At 41.8% G+C, this 16,186-nt stretch overlaps 1 protein-coding gene across 2 annotated transcripts in view; it reads right to left on the bottom strand.

The window, feature by feature from the left end:
* The window catches only part of LOC122795778 (transmembrane protein 14A-like), a 399,694-nt gene that overhangs the window by 257,192 nt on the left and 126,316 nt on the right, over nucleotides 1-16,186 (bottom strand). For both annotated transcript variants that reach the window (XM_044064107.1, XM_044064109.1), the window contains exon 3: nucleotides 11,755-11,856. In XM_044064107.1, the coding sequence (XP_043920042.1) occupies nucleotides 11,755-11,856 (102 nt within the window). The remainder of the gene's footprint in view (nucleotides 1-11,754; nucleotides 11,857-16,186) is intronic.

Raw genomic sequence — 16,186 nt, 5'->3', positions numbered from 1 at the left:
TTATGTTCCAAGACAGTATGAATAGTGTAGCTGTTATGATAAAAAGCTATTGTTCTCAGCTATTATACATAACATTTTTTTGAATGTATGTTTCCAACTTTTGTTTTACATGTACACATTAATGTTTGGCAGGCTGATCTTTTACATAGTTGTTTCTTTTCATCTCCATTTTAACCCATGTTACACTTTTCAAGACTTTTTCTTTTAAAGAAAAGCCTCAAACAAACAAATAAAAAAAAAATACATTTCTGTAACACCCACCATCACCTATTAACCTACAGCAAATGCACAAATCTATGTAAATCTTCAAAAATAAATAAATAAAGTTTAACTCTCCAGATAGGAACAATTGCCCAAAACTGGCAGCTGCATCCACAGACATTACCTAGCCTAAAATTAAGATTATCAATGCTAACGTGCATGTTACAGCCTGTGTTTCCTCTTACACTAATTACCGTCTGTTGTTCTCCTTCCAGATGTCAAAAGCAGCTTGTATGCTTTCAGAAAACATTAACATCTAACACTACAAAAAAGTGCACCGGTTATCTTTAAATAAAAACACACTGTATACCATTATATTAAGGCTGCTAGGGAGTCTGCTATCTCTTACTCACCTCCCATAATTTCAAATTTTACGTTTCACTGAACTGCTTGCCATTGTACCTTTATATTTTGGATTTTCCTCAGCAAAGAAAGCTCAGAACTCTCAAGATTAATTGTTTTCACCTGAAGGAAGTTAGAGTCCATGTAAAAGTAGTCATCAGTGATAAAAAAATTCAGCTAATAACTCTACAGATACACAAATAAATCTTTTTATGACTGCACAACTGCCTTTGACTGCAGATGTCTTGACTCCCACTGAAAACCTTTGCTAATGGGAAAAAATATATCTTTGCAGATGCAAGAAACATAGTATTTTCTTACGACTTTCATCATTTTTCGAGGTTACATGCTTACAGAAACACTTTATAACTTAAGTCAAGTACATTAAGCTAAACACCCCCTTGTAAAAAATAAGATAATCTTAATTCTACATATAATATAATTAGTGAATGTTTTACACCCCACCTCATCATCCCAAGAATACAGAATATTAAACTGAAACTTGCTTTTGTCCATTTCTTCTCGTTATACTGTAGTCTGTATTTTGTACAACTAAAAAGGTATTTGTCTGCCTTAACATCTTTAACACATAGAACAGTCAATGAAAGGACTCACCACACAAAACTGCTTTACTATATTATATAATATACAGTTTATATTGTTAAATGTATTACACAAATACTAATAAGAACAAAATTGTGTTATTTACAGTTAGTTTTTTGCCTTATAGGTTCATAGGTTCATAGGTTCATACTAGGCTATCTGCCCAAGGGCATTTACAAGCCTAGCCCATAGTTTTGTGGCTTACGCCACCCCTTTAGTATGGGGAACTATACCCATTATTTTGCTGTGCCTCTGTCGAGCAGTGACACTGAGGTAATCCCTGGGGTATATCTGCGATCTCCCATCCATTGGTCAAGATTTCTCTTGAACAAGGCCAGCGAGGTGATCTGCCTCACATATACCGGGATTTTGTTCCACAGCATAGGGAGTCTTTGGGTGATGAATCTATCCCTCCAGCATGTCCTATTAATAGCTGTGTCGAGGTTTAAGTCTCCCGCCCTTGTGGCTCTGACGGATCTAGATTTTTTGAGGTGAAGCATATTCATCAAATCTGGGTTTGACATGGCCTTGTATGTTAGGCAAAGGTCACCTCTGAGCAAGCGGTAGGCGAGTAGAGCTGGAGTTCTTTCAGTCGGGCAGCATAGGACAGATGTTTGAGACCCTTTATCCTTTTGGTGAGGAACTTTTGTGGCCTCTCCAGCTGCTGCAAGTGTCAGGTCAGATACATTCCGAATGGGGCATTGTACTCAATCATTGGTCTGATGAGTGATGAGTATAGGGAGACTATGACCTCCCTTGATCTAGATGAGAATCCCTTCATGATAAGGTGGGCAATGTAGAAGGTCTTCCTAACTACTTTAGCTACATGGGTGTCGAATGACAGACTACTGTCAACCTGGGTCCCCAGGTCCCTGATAACTTCTTCTGTGCTCAGTGGATTGCCACCTATTTGGTAGCTAGGGGTAACCTTGTTTTTCCCGAAGGGTATGACTATGCATTTTTGGCATTTAACTTTAGGCCATGGCTCTGGCACCAGTTATCCGTTTCTGTGAGACCCTTCTGAAGGATATCTGTGTCAGATGTGTTTTCTACTATGGCCCAGTTTGCAGTCATCTGCAAACTTTGTCAGCCATAACCCTCCTGTGTTTGCTTGTACTTGGAAAAGTAGATGCCAAACAAGAGTGGGCCCAGGACTGAGCCCTGTGGTACACCACTTGTGACAGGCTTTGAGTCTGACATGGCGCCAGCAACTCTGACCCTGTGGGTTCTGTCACTCAGCCAGTTTGCAACCCATCTTGTGATGTATGGGTTAACATTTAAGCTGATGAGTTTTTCAATGATACCCGAGTGGGGTATTGTATCGAAGGCCTTTGCCAGATCGAGGTAGGCTGTATGGACTGCCTTTCCCTCATCAATGGCTTTGGTGACTGTTTGAAAAAGTCAACCAAGTTTAGAAGGCATGATCTGCCTTTGACAAAGCCAAACTGGGATGGATCCAAAGTCTGCAAATTCCCTATGTCTTTATTTATGAGGTCCATTATGATCCTCTCCATGGCTTTGCAGATAAGGCTTGTCAAGCTAATGGGCGGTAATTTCCAGGGTCGGTGGAGGCACCGCCTTTGTGAAGTGGGACCACAGTTGCAGTGCGCCACTCCTGGGTGCGTATCCAGAGGTAAGACTATGATTAAACAGCTGTCCTAGCTGTGGGTTTAATTCCTCGTTGAGTTAGTGGAGCACACAGCCGGGGACACCATCAGGTCCCATGGATGCTGTGTTTTTTGCTTTGGAGAGAGCAGTTCTCACTTGGGCGTTGGAGATGTTTGGGGGGCTGCAATCGCTTGGTATAGATATCTCTCCTTTTGGGGGGGAGAAGTTTGCACTGAACCTGTCAGCCAGTATGTTGGCAATGTCTGTAGGATCAGTAATCTTCACATCATTTTGAACTAGTTCTGAGCATATCTGGGAGTTCCCTCCCAGGTTTCTAACATAGCTAAAGAAGGCCTTATGATTGTCTTTTGAGTCTTTAGCTATTTTTCTCTCAAAATTTGCTTTGGATGATTTTATTGTCCTTCTAAACATTAATGACATAAATTGGGGTATATGTTTTGCAGTCCACCCACAAGTTTAATAAAGTCAACAAAAGCCCAGTCTTTCTCAGCCACTTTGCATTACAAAGCCATATTTCACAAATGTAACTGATGCTTTATAGTCTTCCCTTTATTCACTAATTTCAGTGTTGCTAGTCTTCTTCCTGTTCCTCTTCATCTCAAAAAATAACCTCTGGTTCAACTCCAAGGTACTCCTAGTTCTTCTAATCAACTCCTGTGCTTTCTTTGATCTCTCAAGCATTTTCCTTTGGAACACTGGAAAACGTTTGACTGGCAAAGTCTCTCTCTTTATGAGCTTTATTGCCAGAAGATTGAGAAGCAGAGTCCACTTCTGTTTGTTGGCTCACTTTTTGTTGGGTAAATGTTTTATTTCCTCCTTAACCTGTTCTGCATCCAAAAATGTCTGATCCTCCAGGGAAAAAAAGTACTCTGAAGACAGCTAGAGAGAGCAGCTAGAAAATCACACCAGCCTCTTGACATTCCCTGATTGCTGGGATAAATTTGCTTATTTTCTGCTTGGTGTACAGTGAATAATCAGTTTCCACACTGCTATCTCCAGTTGTAATACTTTTCCCTTATGTTATAGTTTTGTCAGGATCATCTCTTACTGCTCGTATGACTGCATCTTTACTAATATACGTTTTGGCTGCTTTCTCATTACCAGATATGGAGCATGCACATGATGTGCCCTTTCAATAAACAATCCCGATGTTGACTGCCAGTCTAGTTTATTATTTGTGCTTTCATAAAATGAATACAATCTGTTCCTTTCAGTTTCTCTGGTACAACAACATTTTTTGCACGCTCTATCTTCTAAGTCTACCATACTTTGGAACAGCTGTCACTTACACAGGAGTAATATTTCACAATTTCCCCTAACAGCACAACAGGAATACTGGACTGTATACTTTTGTCCACCCCAATGTAACTCTATTACACACTTCAGAGCAATGTGTCCCAGTTTAAGATCTCTGATACACTCATACACAAAAATTAAATCGCACACATCCAAACACTTCTGAGAAAGCCTGACACAGATTTCCAGCTGTGTCCCTTCCCCAAAATAATACTGTAACATGCTGCCATCAATCAGACAGCCTACATGCCCTTTTAAAAGGGTGTCCAATTATGAAAATTAGATATTAAAAAAAGATAGCAAATGACCTAACACAGCCAAGCTTTCGGAGCGACCTGGGAAGTTATCAAAGCAGGTATAAGCACTCTCAAATCACTAAAGAAAACACAGATTGACTAACCACTATGTAAGTTAATACAAATATTTAATAATGAACACAATTATTAAAAAAAAAATAAAACAGTAATTTCCAATAAACAAACAGAACTCAATCACCAGAAAAATGAAATCAATACCGAAGGACAGAAATCCAACATTTAGAAAAACTCTGATTAGTTATACTTTTCCTGACTAAAGAACACTGTCCCTGATCTAAACTAAATTATTACAACAGAGCAAAGGCAAGCTTACAGTTCTTGGTGAATCCTTTTTTGGGTATCCACTGCACACTACACCTGTGTGAACAACTGCAACTGGCTGTTAACTGACCACTACTGACTTCAGCAGGCTCTTTTATAGACTAGCTTAACTGTTCTATTTCTAATTTTCATTTTATATTTTGAAAATCAACGAACAGCTGTTTACTAAAGTTCCTTCCTCTTTTCAGCCTCTGACAGTAACACATAGCAACTGTAAACATTCTGATGACATAATCCACAGATCAGCTGATCCTGAGATAATCTGAATTTAGAATCTTCTTCACAGATATGCACAGTTAGAAACGTAAAGGAACACAGTTCAAGTATTTAAAGCATTCTATACAGACAGATTACAAATCAACATGTAAGAACTTATTTACAATATCATAGCTAGTCATGCTGGCATATAATACACAGGTTAATATGAAATTATGTGCAAAAACTTCAGCCAGGCATGCTAGCACAAATAACAGTGTCTAATTTTTTTCACACTTACCATCATAATAAATGAATGAAGAGGTGAAAACTTTAGGATTCTCAGAACATGAGTGTATGCAATAACAGGGATAGCTCTTATACTTACAGTTTCTGCCTGGCAGTATAGATTACTAGAACATATTACATCCTAAGTACACAAACTTGATTCACATAACTTGGATATGCAACTTCAAGTTATTTTTGAAAACAGGGACCTGCTAATAAGCAAGGCTTAGTCAACAAGCTCTAAATAAATGACTAAACATTAGACTTGTTATACAATCAATAAAAAAAAAAAAGTTATGTACTCACCATAACGTTCCGTCTGAGTAGTTGTACTTCATTTGTCTTCAACCTGTGGGTTACGGATCCGAGCCGGCAACTCTAACTAGAATCAGCTCCGAGCTCCAAACACCTCCCCTTACCCATAATACACCACCACTGCCTTCCATCCCCAGATCAAGTTTGCTGAACCATATACTGAGAACCAGACCTAAAAATGTACTTGTGACCTATACTGCAGCCCGTAAGCTGATCATATGCCAAGGTCCGGGGGAAGGAGGGAGGGATGGTTGAAGACAAATGAAGTACAACTACTCAGATGGAACGTTATGGTGAGTACATAACTTCTTTATCTGAAGTAGTTTACTTCATTTGGTCTTCAACCTGTGGGACAGAGTCCCCAGCTACTAAACTCCTGGGAGGCCCTCATGGAAGGATATTCCGGAGTACCACGGAACCAAAGGATGCTCTCCTTCTGGAAGGCAATTCCAATTTGTAATGAGAAATAAATGTATGAGATGAGGACCAAGTAGCTGCAGAACAAATATCATCCAAAGACACTCTAGACCAAAAGGCCGCAGACTTAACCATGGGCCTAGTAGAATGAGCTTTCACCTGACCTGGAGGAGACATGACTCTGACCTTATAGACCTGCAGGATGCATGAAGAAATCCACCTAGCTATAGTAACCTTGGAGATAGGTTTCTCCAAAAAGGGTTTATAGAAGGATACAAACAATTGATCAGATTTACGGAATTTTTTTGTCCTGTGTACATAGAATTGTAACTGTCTATGAACATCCAACATGTGGAGTTTGTATTCCATCTTGTTAGTAAAATTAGGAAAGAACACAGGCAAATTGATGGTTTGATTGATATTGACTGGTGATGCCACCTTAGGAAGAAAGGATGGATTGGTTCGAAGGGAAACCTTTGTGAAAAATCATGTAAGGAATTTTGATGGACAAGGGCTGTAATTCTGAAACCCTTATTGCAGAGGTAATAGCCACCAGAAAAGCTGTTTTCCAAGATAAAAATTTCAGATCTGCAGTTGCAGCAGACTCAAAAGGCGTATCGACCAAAGCTTGAAGAACCATAGTAAGTTCCCATGGGGGAATAGGATCTTTGACCGAGGGTCGTAACAAAAAGGTGCCTTTGATAAAAGCTTTACACAGTCTGGAAGAGGCTAGAGAGGCAGAATTTTCACCCACATGAAAATGAAAGATGGCAGCCAACTGAACTTTGACAGTAGAAGAACTAGTCCTGTGTTGAAAAATATCAGCTAGAAAATCAAGAATGGCGGAAATAGGAGCCATGAAACGGTCTAAACTCCTTTGAGGGGCCCAAAAGGAAAAACATTTCCACTTGCTGCAATAAACCTTCCTGGTCGAAGACTTATGAGCAGCCACCAAAATACATCTAACTGAGGAGGATAGTCCAGGAGTCCTGGGAGCTGGAGCAGCCAAGCTGCGAGCTTCAGGCTGTCCAGATTTGGATAAGGCACCCCTGAAGGGTGTGAAATTAAATCCTGAATGGGATCTAGGATCCAAGGCGGAGCCAGAAGGTAAGACCAAAGGAAGGGAAACCATACCTGTCGAGGCCAGAACGGGGCAATGAAGATCACTTTGCTCCCCAGTCAACGAGCCTTCTGAAGAAACCTCAGAATGAGAGATACTGGCGGGTAAGCATACAGAAGACTGGGAGGCCAAGCATGAAGTACAGAATCTCTGAGGGACTCCCCCGGCAGGGGGTTCAGAGCGAAAAACTTGCTGCACTTTGCATTAGAAGGAGATGTGAAGAGATCGCAGCAAGGTTGACCCCACTCGTTAAAGATTTGTTCTGCTACTGACAGATTCCGAGACCACTCGTAAGGCATCAGAATGGTCCGACTTAGCCTGTCCGCTAGGATGTTGGACCGTCCTGGAATGTGCGTTGCAATGAGAAAGCGATCGGTGGAGATCGCCCATTCCCACACTCTCATGGCCTCGTGACAAAGGGGGTAAAGATCTGGTCCCTTCCAGTTTGTTGATATACCAGACCACTGACATGTTGTTTGACTGAATAGCAATTATCCCCAGAGGAAAAAAGGCATGAAGGGCCTACAACGCTAGAAGGACCGCCCTCATCTCTAGGACATTTATGTGCAAGCTGGTCTCTATGGGGGACCACAGGCCTTGGACTGTCCTGCCTGAACAAAGCCCCCCCACCCAAGTTGGGAGGTGTCTGTGGTCACTGTGGTTTAGGCCGGGGCTGGAACAAAAGGTCGTCCCTCCAAAATGTCCGGAGAGCACATCCACCATATGAGGGACGACTGACAAGACTTGACTGAGTTGAATTGGATATGTCAATGGCAGTTCCAACAGGGACCATTGTACAGCCAGAGTCCACCGTAGAATTCTCATGTGTAACCGAGCACACGGGAAAAGAGTTATGGTTGCCGCCATCGAGCCCAAGGCCCTCAACACCGATTCCGCCGTAGAGAGATGAGAATGGTAGATCAGGGAGACATGCATCCTCAGGTTTGGAATTCTCTCAGAGGTCAGGAATATTTTGCACTGAAGAGTATCTATCCTGGCACCAATGTAGTCTATCATCTGTACAGGATCTAGGAGAGATTTGGATGCATTGATTGTGATCCCCAAATGCAGGACCAGAGTCAGGAAATAATCCCTGGTTTGGGAGAGTAGACTCCTGGTGGAAGCAGTGAGTAACCAATCATCCAGGTACGGATAGACCTGAATCCCCTGAAGCCTCAGGTGAGCCGCTACCACCACCATCACTTTGGTAAACACCCTGGGGGCTGTGGTGAGACCAAAGGGTAGGGCTCAAAATTGGTAATGATTGACTCCTAGCTGGAAGCGGAGGAACCACCTGGAGCTTCTGTGCATTTTTATGTGATAGTAAGCATCCTGGAGGTCTAACGAGCAAATCCAGTCGCTCTCTTGCAGATACGGCATGGTGGACTCTAATGTGACCATCCAGAACTTCTCTTTGGCAACTGACAGGTTTAAGGTAGAGAGGTTTTCTTTGGCACCAAAAAGAACCTGGAGTAGAAGCCCGATCTGGACTGATCTGGGGGGATGGTTTCGATGGCTCGTTTTCCTAGCAGCTTGGAAATTTCCTGTACTGCTGCCTCCCTTTGCGTGGGTGGTATGTCTGGAAGGTGTCTGGGAGATTTGGGGGAACCCATGAAGGGGAAAGAGTATCCTCTGGATATGATTTGAAGCACCCAGCGGTCCATTGTTTTGGACTCCCATGCCGCTAGGTGCAAGGACAATCATCCCACAACTGCCTCCAGAGTACAGCAGTCGGGCAACCCCTCAGGGTTGCTGCCTGGGTCTGTACGAGAAAGGTTCTTGAGACCCAAAGTTCCTTGGACCGCTCTGCCTCTGGGCCGGCGTCCATTCTGTCCCCCTCTGCCTCTGGGGGAAGAAGAGCCACGAGTATCCTGGGAATACTGTGACTTCCGGAACCACGTCTTCTTTTGCCCTTTCTGGTTCTGGGAAAAGGACCTCTGGGGGTTAGAGAAGCAGATCCCGACAGCAGATAGTGTCTTCCCGTCCTCCTCACACTGGACTAATGTCTCTTTGACGGTCTTACCAAAGAGTGTAGAGCCACATTAAGGGGCATTGACAAAGGACGCCTTGAGGGGTTCAGAAAATTGACATAACCTGAGCCAGGCATTGCGCCTCATGGACATACTGGACCCAGATGCCCTAGCTGCTCCTTCCGTAGCATGTAAAAGGATTCGCATGGACATGTTAGATACTGCTTTTAAAGTGGCCATCCTCACAGAGAACGAAGCCTTGTCCTCCTGCGACATGGACTTGGGGGAGACTCCTCCAGCTCCTTTACCAGGTCATGTTGGAGTCTGGTGACATGGGCCAGGTAGTTCAGCGCCCTAATCGAAAAGGAAGCTAAAGCGTAAACCTGCTTCCCTAAGCGGTCCATTATCCGTGACTCTCGGTCAGGTGGATGGACTGAGGAACTCTCCTGGGCAAGTTCCTTCTTAGTGGCTGCTGACACCACCATGGCATCTATGGGGGAGCCCTTGTTCCATGCTGGTCTGTCAATGGGGGGGTTTAAGATGTTATCCAGTCTTTTTGGGATAGATTCCATGGTGTCCAGTTCATTCCATGCCCGTGAGGTGACCTGATCTACCAAAAGATCCGCAGGAGGGGACACCCAGGAAGTAGATGGGCCTGTGCTGAAAGCCTCCAGTAACACGGTCTCATCAGAAGAAGGTTTGGGAGCAGACCAACCTCCCCGTTGGCACAGGATTTCCATGATGTCTTCAAAGGAGACATCCTCGGGGGGTGAACTAGGGGAAACCTTCTCCATCATCCAAGTCAGTGTCCTCAGTGAGGGACTCGGGGGAGTCCAAGTGCCTCCTCTTGCATGTATGCTTGCGAGATACCTCTCCGGTGGGGCTTTCCGGGGGGAGCCCGCAAACCACTTGTTCCTCGGGGAGGGGTGGGGACCGTCTCGGGCTCTTCGAGCACAAGCTGTCCCTCTGGTAAAATGATGGGGAGCGTAGACAGAGCTTAGGGGATCTGGATGGAATCCAAGGGGGCAGTCAGGGGTCTCAATCCAGCGGAGAGAACCCTTTCTACCACCTGAAATGCCGAAGGACAGCAAACCTCCTGAGAAACCAATAAGGAGGCCGGTCTCCCCAGGACCGACGAGAGAATCAGAGAAGGGCCCGAGATGGACGGAACTCCGAGGGAGGGAACCTGGCCCAACAAAGTCAGAGCCGAAGAAAAAGGTTTCACTCCCTCGGATCCAACACCCAAGCTCCAGATCCGACAGCGGCTCGGATCCGAGCTGGTCAGATCCGAAACACTCCAGGCAGCTGTCGGTGTGGAGTAAGCAGGTACCATCTGCGCCGATCCCCTGACCAAAGCCAACCATGGATCCGAATACTCCGAACCTGAAGGTTGGATTGGAGAAGGAGTGGGGGCTGGCAAGACCCCCATCTGGATCTGGGTACAGATAAACCTCCTCATCATTTTATCCAGATCCATGTTAGACAAGGACTGGGTCGGACTGCGACGAGGCCATGGGAAGCTGGACGTGTCACCTCCAGCTCCGGGGAGAACCTCAGAGATCAGAGCTGAGGGGAGTCATGGATCCATGGTGTCTTCATAGGTGAAGCGAGGTCCGGAGACCTCTTTCTCTTTTCCCTCGCCTTTAACTCTCTCTCCCTCTTTTCTGCTCTGCTACCACAGGCTTTGGTACAGGAGGTTGAGTCCCAGCCTGGGCGGGAGGAGAAGCCAGAGGAAGAGAGGAAGGAGAGGTGGCCACAGCAGCCACTGTGACCGAAGCCGGAGACGAAGAAAGAGATGATGAAGGGGGGAAAAGACCTTTGAGGGCCAATTTGGCCTTCCTATCTTTAATGGCATGGGGGTTGAAGTCCACACATATGCTGCAGTTCAAACACAGATGGGCCACGCCCAAGCACAAAACACACACAGTGTGGCCATACGCAGGGGATAATTTATGGCCACACTCTGTGCAATGCTTGAAAACAAGCTTTTCAGCCATACTATCTCAGTAGAAAGATAACTTAAGAAAAACAGGCAGTTTCTTTCTAACTGGCACACACACACACCCACTCACCACACTCGTACACAGAAAACAATGAGGGGGCGAGGGGAAGCTACAATTTACACAACAGTACAAACTTCTCTAACTACCCTAAAACTCTATAACTCGACACACCAAGCGAAGGAAGGAGAAAGGGGACACATACTAACACTATCTAACAAAATACTGAATAGTAAAGATACTCAAAACATTTTTACCCACTTGACTAAGTTGGAACTCAAGAGATCATGATGCATAAGCTATTCGCAGCAAACGAGATCTGGGCAGTGGTGGTGTATTATGGGTAAGGGGAGGATTTTGGAGCTTGGAGCTGATGCTAGTAAGAGTTGCTGGCTCGGATCCAATATGGATCCATAACCCACAGGTTGAAGACCAAATGAAGTAAACTACTTCAGATTGCTCATACTAATACTGATTCCTTCAGTGATGCTACATATTTAATCACCATTTTTGTACTTTTTCCTTATGACTTTTCAAAGGAGCAGATTTAAATCAGTTTTTAACACCTCTGTCATAATCCTGAAAATTATTTAACTTGACTATTACAGTAAATTAAATCAACATTTCTAAAATCAGGACAGATTACTTATAACAATGTTTCTAAATCTGGGATTACTTACAAAGTGATATTTTCACATCCTTTGGGTTACATGTCACACAGTATGCTCCATAAGCTGACCCAAAGCCAAAACCTAATCCAGCCAAAAGAGATACCAAACTGCCTGCAAAAGAAAATTATTGAATAAGTGACTGTCCTGTAATAAGCAAACGCATACAAACACACAATTAGTAGCATACATTACTTAGAAAGATCTACAAATGGAATAAATATCAGAATACTTACACATCAGATGTACATCATACTTTCTTTCTGCCTGTGCTGCTGTACAAAGCTGCTACCATTTATCAGGATACTCTTAAGTGGATGCTGCTGGACAAAGTAAAAATTAAACCCAAGTTTCTGAAAGTCAGTCTATACTGGTGGCATCAGGAAACAGACTTCATCATTACTATACTGATACAATCTCCTGGTGCTCTCTCTTGACATCTGCACAGCTGGCAAAGTTGAAATACCTTGATCAACAGTTGCCCGTTTCTCAAAACACCAAATAACTCAATATGGGATTGTTGATTTCCATAGGAAATCACTGCTGGTGTGATTTCTAAGTGTATATCAGCAGTGATTTATTCTTGGGGCCTTCCTTGAGTTGATGTGACTATGGAGCTGGTATACATAAGTTTGGGGGTTGTGGGGGACTTGCCCCCTATATCAAGAGGGTGCAGAGGGGGGGTTAGCCTCATGCAAAAAACACTTGAAGTTAATTTTTTCGCTCTTTCAGGTATTATTTTCAGCATTTCTGAGGCTCAGGGTTTTGCCACTCGGCATTTCAAACAGAAACCCTCTCTCTTCACTCTGAAATGTGCTAAAATGAAGGGACACTATAATTTTAGTAAAAGCAAGACGATTCAACTAACCTGGATATAAATAGATGCAATGCTATATTTGTAACTAAAAATCAATCAAAATTAAAATACAAAACATAAGAATTCTTAGGAAAAGCAGACTGTGCTACTAAATCAAACTATATGTTCACTTTGAAGCAGCTGAGATGAGTGAGGGGTTGCTGAAAACTGAATATTCTTTGGTTGTATATGCCTATGGAATGTTTCTGTTTGGAACAGGAGGTAACAGTTTTTCCTGCAGAATGTAAATTTTGAAAGGTATGGTTAGAAATACAAGTCAATGGCAATGGTTCGGGAATGTAGCCCACCTCCTTTTGATGCCAGGAAGACTAGAAAGCTGTAGATTCTATCCTCACATTAGGTAACTGGGTTATCATTCCAGTACTGACATTGCAGTGTGACATATGGGGAGAGTTACACTCCTAAGGTGTTTTCCTTTTATTAAACCAAGACCCCAATCCACCTAAACTTCTAGAAGTTCAGACAGCTGTTTATGACTGGAAGGCCCTTACTGAAAATATTAAACATGGGGAAAGAAGAAAAAAAACAGAAAAACAATCTTTACATATTTTGCATATAAAGGCTTAGAATAATGGGGGTTATTAAATTCAAAGCTCAAAAAAAGAGTTGGAGGCTTTTTTTTACTAAAATCTTTTTTTACACAAGAACATCTTTATTAAATTATCAATTATAATATATGCAATCATACATTTATACAAATGAATACAAACCATACTGACATAATGTTAGTTGCAAACATTATATATCACTTGTAATCTAGCCAGTCATTGACAGTCAAACATTACATAGCTCATTCAAATACTGCCTTCTTTTAAATCTCATTCCTCCTCCAAAACATTATTCTATATGTATTGTTCCCACAATTCCCGTTTTTCTATGTAATTTGCTCTTACTCTTTTATAAAGATCCCATTTCCAGTTGTTTTATCTCTGTTTGTATATTCACTACTTCCAGTACAGTTGGTTTAGACTTTGATTTCCATTTTCTAGTAAATGCTTTTTTGGCAGCCACCATAATTAGATTCAGCAAGGCCTTACTAAGTAAGTCTAAGCAATTCACGTTCTTCATCATAGCTCAAACAAATAACTTCCTTAGTTATACCAATTTACTCACCCAATATTTCTGATAGAGTAGTCTGCAGGGAATGTTTAATGTCTGCTGACTCATTACACTCCCAAAAATATGTTCCCAATTACCTCTTTCTTCCCTGTCACACCTCCAACATTTGCTATCTTCCAGAGGAAAATTTCTTTGGAGTCTAATTGTGGTATAAAAATATCTATGTAAACATTTCCAAGCAAAGATCCTAAATTTTCTAGACTTTGTTGCATATGAGGCTTTTAAAAGTCTTAACCAAAAATGCAACAAAGGATCATATGGGATCAATAGGCCATCGACCATAATGGACTTTAAGCCTAGCCATGCTTCCCAAAAAATATTAGATATTAGCCAGGATTTGGTTCCACAGGTTTTCGTGGGGTGTATATATATATATATATATATATATATATATATATATATATATATATATATATATATATATATATATAAAACTCAGGTATGTGTAATCAAGCATTTTCAAGATACTGCTCTCTAACAGAGACACAGGTGCCAGATCAGAGGCAGATTTATGATTAGTAATCCACTGATCCATGTTTCACTTGAATGGGTACAGGGAAGAACTCTGGTTTATGTGGATGGAAATCCTGTTCCATAAAAGGGCAGTCTTTGAGAGACATTCTTGTCCCTCCAGCATGTCTTACTTATGTTGCAAATGAGGCTTAGATCCCTGGATTTGGTGTTTTTGATACTTGTTTTGTAGCTGTGCAGCATGTCCATTAAGGCTGGATCAGAGGATACTTGTAGGTTAAATACAGACAGCCTCAAAGCAAGCTGTTTGAGACAGGTATGCCCTAATCATTTAAGTTTCAAGCAAAGTGAAAAAAAAAAGTCATCACAAATTGGTATATAATGGAGGAAAACAAAATTTAAAAGTAAACAAATCATTCAAATGTTATCATATGTGTTTCCCTATGCTCTTCATTGACACCTTTTTTTATATGATTTGCATCTAAAGCACAGTTTTTCTGTATACTTCTGTCACATCATATGTCTTACTAAAAAGGACTGCCCCCAAATGCCTAATGTGTGTGTGTGTATATATATATGTGTGTGTGTGTACACACACACACACACACACACACACACACACACACACACACACACACACACAATTTATCTTATTTAAGGTCCTGGAATTGTCCTTTATAAAGAACATAATCCAAAATGTCGTCATTAATCTTCCCAATCTTGACAATATTCATATTCTCAATCCACAAAAACCTCAAACACTACTAAAGTGTAGAAAACTGGAAGACCATGCCTCTTCTCCCACCACACTACAGCTAAAAACTGTTTTTCTTTACATTTACAAAAGTCTGACTTTTAACCAATAGATTTCTTTTAGTCAGCCTCCAGAAGAAAATTACATAAACTACACTCTGCAATTCCAATATTTTCTGATATTTGTCTCCAAAAAGATCCTAAACCCAGATTTAGAAAAGTCACTTTCCAATTCTTCACTCGAATATTCCACTGTTAAAAGCCAGCTTTGTAATTTCTTGCCAAATTCCTTATTCACTATATCCCACCATACTGTTCTCAAGCTATTAAATCCTTTGTTACACCTCTGCATTAGATCCCTACTAAGTATTGTTCCTAAAACTTCCTCTCTGAAGAAAAACGGCCACAAAAAGGTGCGTCCATTTATGGTGCTGTATGGAGAAAAAGTGTTAAGGCAGTGGTACATAGCTAGGGGCTTCAAGACAAAATGTAAGTGTCAAAGAAGAGCAAAGGGAAAAGCATATGACAACATTTGAATAAGGAATAGAGAAAGTGACTGCTAAGTTGAACAGTTAAACTGCTGAAGCAAAGGAAAGTGCTAGTGAGATGATGTAGGCTTTAAACTCTAATGCCGGCACCAGAGCTGCAAAAGAAAAAAGGAACTAAAAAGAACAATATGCTTTTGTGCTGCCTAAGTCAAAGGTGCTTACGAAAAAACAGGTTGTTGATAAAGATAAAGCCAGGAGGAAAAATGTTTGAATTACTGGCATAGGTGGGGGAAAACATAAGGAAAGACTGGCTTACATACAACAGAAGCTGACTTACTGATTAGGTTGCTTGCAAGCTAAATAAAGACAGAGTGCATAGATGCTCTGCTGGTTTAGTAGTAACTGTAGGGGAGCTCAGACCTACTGTGGTCCGACTCAAGACTTTAATGTGAAAGATGAGGTATTACCACTTCTTTGGAAACTGGGTAAATAATACAAGGTGGGAGACCACAGTGTTTTCTTTGAAAATAACTGGTGTATGCATACTCATATAATATATCCTGTGGTTTTCATCAAGACCTCTGTCGATTTACAGGATGTGTTAGTTATTACCAAGAATGTGAATTACTGCACAGAGAAGAGAATGTCATAAAAAGCCAACTGGATGAGAAGACAAATGACCCAGAAGAAATGAAGAAGCAGTAAGTTTTTCTGCTTTGACCAAGATGCTAACATT

The sequence above is a fragment of the Protopterus annectens genome, chromosome 2.part2 (genome assembly GCF_019279795.1).
Source record: "Protopterus annectens isolate FY-2018-M chromosome 2.part2, PAN1.0, whole genome shotgun sequence".
NCBI classification, from domain to species: domain Eukaryota; kingdom Metazoa; phylum Chordata; order Ceratodontiformes; family Protopteridae; genus Protopterus; species Protopterus annectens.
Note: the sequence above shows the minus strand (reverse complement) of the source record. Positions and strands in the feature narration are given on the sequence as shown.